This window comes from Glandiceps talaboti, chromosome 23 (genome assembly GCF_964340395.1).
Source record: "Glandiceps talaboti chromosome 23, keGlaTala1.1, whole genome shotgun sequence".
NCBI classification, from domain to species: Eukaryota; Metazoa; Hemichordata; class Enteropneusta; family Spengelidae; genus Glandiceps; species Glandiceps talaboti.
In genome coordinates this window covers 12,886,046-12,891,045 of record NC_135571.1, presented here as the reverse complement: position 1 = coordinate 12,891,045, position 5,000 = coordinate 12,886,046, and the positions used below count along the sequence as shown (strand labels likewise).

Genomic DNA, 5,000 nt, shown 5'->3' with positions numbered 1-5,000 from the left:
TTACTCTTGATGAGTCAACTTACCATTGTGTTGTTTCTATTCGACCCTTTCAAATATATGCATATCAACGTGAGGCATGCCAATGTCTGCCGACAAATGACAACAGAAAATGCAAAATATTTGAATAGTTCAAAAACAGAGAACCATACATTGGATGTTATGACGTCACTTCCGGAACAGGGACTAAGCATTCTGGTCGCCGCAGCATTTAGAACAGGGTCAACCTTTTTGAGTCAATTATTCAACAAGAACAACGATGTATTTTATCTCTTTGAACCTCTGAGACTCGTTCAAGACATGATAAAAGCAAAGGTTATTACATTAGATCTCAAAAATTCGTCTCAGATAGAAACTTTATCATCAATATATAAATGTCATTTTACATCACAATATGTTCATCATATGCGAACATGGAGTATGGCTGAAACCAGTGACGTCATTAAACGGTTATGCTCCAAACACACCACCTGTGGCAATGTCACTGTTGAAGATATGACACAGACATGTAAAAATCACCGCCATACTGCTACGAAGGTCATTCGTCTTACGTCACTTCCGATTCTGCAAAACTTAGTCACAGAACAGAAGTTAAACCTAAAAGTTTTACATCTGATCCGTGATCCAAGAGGTGTTGTCAGCTCAAGAAAATTCATGTACAAATACAAAATCGAGGCGCTTAAAAATAAGACAATACAAGAAGCTGGACTTGTAGAGCATTTGAAGCAATATTGTCAGCGTGTCTCAGAAATGGTTAAGTACAGTAGAACATTGCCATCGTGGTTACACGGTAGATATAAAATTGTTCGGTACGAGGATGTAGCAATGGATCCCACAGGGGGAACTGAAAGAATTTATCATTTCTTGGGTATGTCACTTCCGGTTGAGGTATCACGCTGGATTTCAGAAAACACGAAATTTGCTACGAATACAACCAGTAACATGGCTACAAAGAAGAACTCGACTGAAGCTGCACAGTCTTGGCTATCCAAACTACTGTTTGAGGATGTAAAAATTGTACAATCTCTGGAATTCTGTTCTGAAATGATGGATTTAATGGAATATAAAATGTTGAATACTGAGGATGAAATGAAAAATTTCACCTATAGCACCTTTTGAGAAAACAACATTTCTCTATTGCCTATTCCCCTGTCTTAATAGGGATCTTGCAAACCCGCCATGTTGAATGTTGCATCATGGGAACTGTGATAATAAATACTAATGAATCGGTATTGTAAACAATAATGTTACATTGTTTGCAATCAGGAATGATCAATTCATAATCACCCTGACAATTGTGGGAGGATTTTTTTATTGGTAGCTCCAGATTAGGTATTACGATAACCACAGATAATCCCATAGTCCTTTGCGTCTGAGCATGCTAAGTCTGGATTGCACCTTCCTTATTCTCCTCCACTATAGTCTTGGTTACCCAGACTCTCGTTTGGGGCGGTCTCGTAGGCGGAGCCCCCAGCGGCGAGAGTCTGGGTAACCGAAACTACCTCCACTTAAGGCTCTAGGTATGTAGGGATGAAAACTTAGTGTTACACATCAGATCAAGATTATGACAATTAGTTAAAAGACTTCGTCAACACGTGAATGCTTCTTCTCCACATGTGTACAGACATGTATATCAAGTAAAAGACTTGGTCAATGTTTCAATCCATATATGTAGGGGTGTGTGTGTGTGTCAAGTTAAAGACTTGGTCAACACTTTTTTGACCCATACATGCAGAGGTGTGTGTCAAGTTAAAGACTTGGTCAACATTTTGATCCATGTATGCAGAAGTCACGTGTGTGTCAAAGTCAACACTTTTTAACCCATATATATGTAGGGATGTCAAATTAAAGACTTAGTTAACACTTTTTTGATCCATATATGTAGGTGTGTGTGTGTGTGTGTGTGTGTGTGTGTGTGTGTGTGTGTGTGTGTGTGTGTGTGTGTGTGTGTGTCAAATTAAAGACTTGTCAATACTTTTTAACCTATATATGTTGGGATGTCAAGTTATGGACTAAGTCAACACTTTTTTATCCATATATGTAGTTGTGTGTATGTCAAGTTAAAGACTTTGTCAACGTTTGTATCAATATATGTAGTAGGGATGTGTACCAAGTTCAATAAAGATAGTCAAATGTACCTGGTTTGAAAACAAACCTAACCTGTGTTTGGGTTCGAACCCACAGGCACTCGAGCTCGGCTACAGACAACCAAACACATCAATCTCATTGGTCGTTAGTGCTTTGGTTACAGGATTACAATTCTTGGACGGTTGGGGGCGTTCACACACCTGACATGTACTTGTGATTCAATTGGTTGGGTTATAAGGAAATAAAGTTGCTGATAATTTATGTTGTTTGCGATACCGTAAAATTCTCAAGGTCGACGATTACAGTACGACTAGGTGCGTGTTGGGACACGTCAGATAGAGATATGTTTATTGGAAGTAGATACGAAACTCAACTGGTTGCTTTCCACAATTAACATATTCTGCGATTTCTTTATGTTTGAAGACGTATAAATTGACTAAATCTACAGAAGAAACACTATACTTATTTTGTTATTGCTGCATAGTGATTAAAAGAACTACAGTGACTTTGTTTATGCAAGACACTTCTGTAGAGTAAACATCATATTGTCGTTGTCGGCGCTGTATTTGATGCCATGTCAACCTATTAGGTTAAGAAGCAGGTGAAAGTCTTTTCACCCGAATAGCATTCATGTCAAAAGTTCACCGAGGCAGAAGTTTAACAATAGGTAATGTGAGTATTGTGTTTACAATGATATATGGTCCATATCCTGTTAAAACTTTAAGTCGTGTTTACGAAACCACCGACCCTACACGAAACCACCGGCGCAAAACCTATGACAAGTATCCACCTCGCTGCGATAGCGAAATGAAGTGCTGACCATTTGGCAATGCCAGAAGAACGGAAAAGAGTGACTGACTTTTAAATTTGATGAAGTTGAACTCAATCTCTGTAAGTATTGATACTATACGTGGTTTTTAATGTTTCCAGAGAAGTATTAAAGTACACAGTAGTACACAGGAGTACACAGCATCTTAAAGGAAGTTCCGCATGAGAACACCTGCCTTGTGTAAAGAAGACCGTGTCTGTCATGTTCTGACATTAGACAATAACAAGGTTTTATCTCAGACAACTAAAAGAATTCTTTTAATGGTCTGAGGTTTTATTTAACCATTAATCCACAAATTAGACAACACAATACTGACTGTAAAACCAACCACTCCATTTTACCTGTATGCCTTACGTCAGTTTAGTCAAACTGAGCTCCTATTGAACCCGGATCTAGTGTCAGATTACACATGACGGAAGTAAGTTGTTTTTAAAAAATCAATTGTTAATTGCGAGAAGAAACAATATATGTACACACAAAAACACAACCAAACACGCACATACAGAGAGAGAGACAGACAGACAGACAGACAGACAGACAGACAGACCATAATACACACACATAGACGCACGCTGACACACAACCAAACATAAACAGACACACACACGCACACACACATAGATAGACAGACAGAGACAGACAGACAGACAGACAGACAGACAGACAGACAGACACAGAGATGCACATACATACATACATACATACATACATACATACATACATACATACATACATACATACATACATACATACAGACAGACAGACAGACAGACAGACAGACAGACAGACAGACAGACAGACAGACAGACAGACAGACACACACACACACACATACATACATACATACATACATACATACATACATACAGATAGACACACACACACACACACACACACACACCAACAAATTTATAATCAGTAACCAAAAACTGAACTGTGTTATTGTTATGTTGTTTTGTTGTTATAGTTGTTGATATATAAAATGTTTTATTTTCAGTTTATTTTTGTAATTAAACTAACAATACGATATAAACACGATTATAGCTATAGTAAATTGTGTCGCTGTGTAATTTTTAAGAGTAATTTAATTTGCTACAATAGGGACGGGTTTTTTTTCAATTGAGTAACCTTATACTCACTACAAATTGGTAAATCACTTATTCAAAGACATTGTGTTTAGATCTGTTAATTAGTGACGTGGTCAATATTATCGTATTGTAGTGTAGTGACAAGTTGAAATCTTGTCAAAAGTTTGGTTGTGAATCCGTCGTCGTGTTAAAAACTAAACAAAGGCCGATTGTCCTGAGTTACACTCTACGGCCTAGGACAACTGTATACGTGTCATACTAGTATACACAACTACTTACTTTAGTAATATGCCCCAAGCACCTTGCTCGTACCGTGTCCTATACCACTGTCGCTACAGTAACCAACGCGCCGTCAACTATTTTCACCTTATGTGGTGGGCACTATTACAGTGTGGTGGGCATTACTACAATGTACAGTGTGATGGGCACTATTACAGTGTGGTGGGCACTACTACAGTGTGGTGGGCACTATTACAGTGTGGTGGGCACTATTACAGTGTGGTGGGCACTACTACAGTGTGGTGGACGCTACTACAGTGTGGTGGGCACTATTACAGTGTGGTGGGCACTACTACAGTGTGGTGGGCACTATTACAGTGTGGTGGACGCTACTACAGTGTGGTGGGCACTACTACAGTGTGGTGGGCACTATTACAGTGTGGTGGACGCTACTACAGTGTGGTGGGCGCTAATACAGTGTGGTGGGCACTACTACAGTGTGGTGGGCACTATTACAGTGTGGTGGGCACTACTACAGTGTGGTGGGCACTACTACAGTATCGTGGAATAGTAACTTGACAGTTACAAAATATAGTCTAAAATATCTCAAACTTTCAACTTGGGTATTCACATACACGTAATTACTTCAACGGTGCCTGGCCCGAATGTAATTTGAAGTTCTTTTTTATTTATGTATTTCACCAACAAAGTTTTCAATCAAAGGATTTCAAACGTACAATCACAAGATATTGAGACGTACGTTGTGTTCTGAAACTGTG

At 38.8% G+C, this 5,000-nt stretch overlaps 1 protein-coding gene across 1 annotated transcript; it reads left to right on the top strand.

Annotated features, from left to right (window-relative positions):
- Nucleotides 1-96: 96 nt before the first annotated feature.
- On the top strand, nucleotides 97-1,116 carry LOC144452759 (carbohydrate sulfotransferase 1-like). Its single transcript, XM_078143909.1, has one exon. The coding sequence runs from the start codon at nucleotides 97-99 to the stop codon at nucleotides 1,114-1,116; it is 1,020 nt and encodes a 339-aa protein (XP_078000035.1).
- The last annotated feature ends 3,884 nt before the right edge of the window (nucleotides 1,117-5,000 follow it).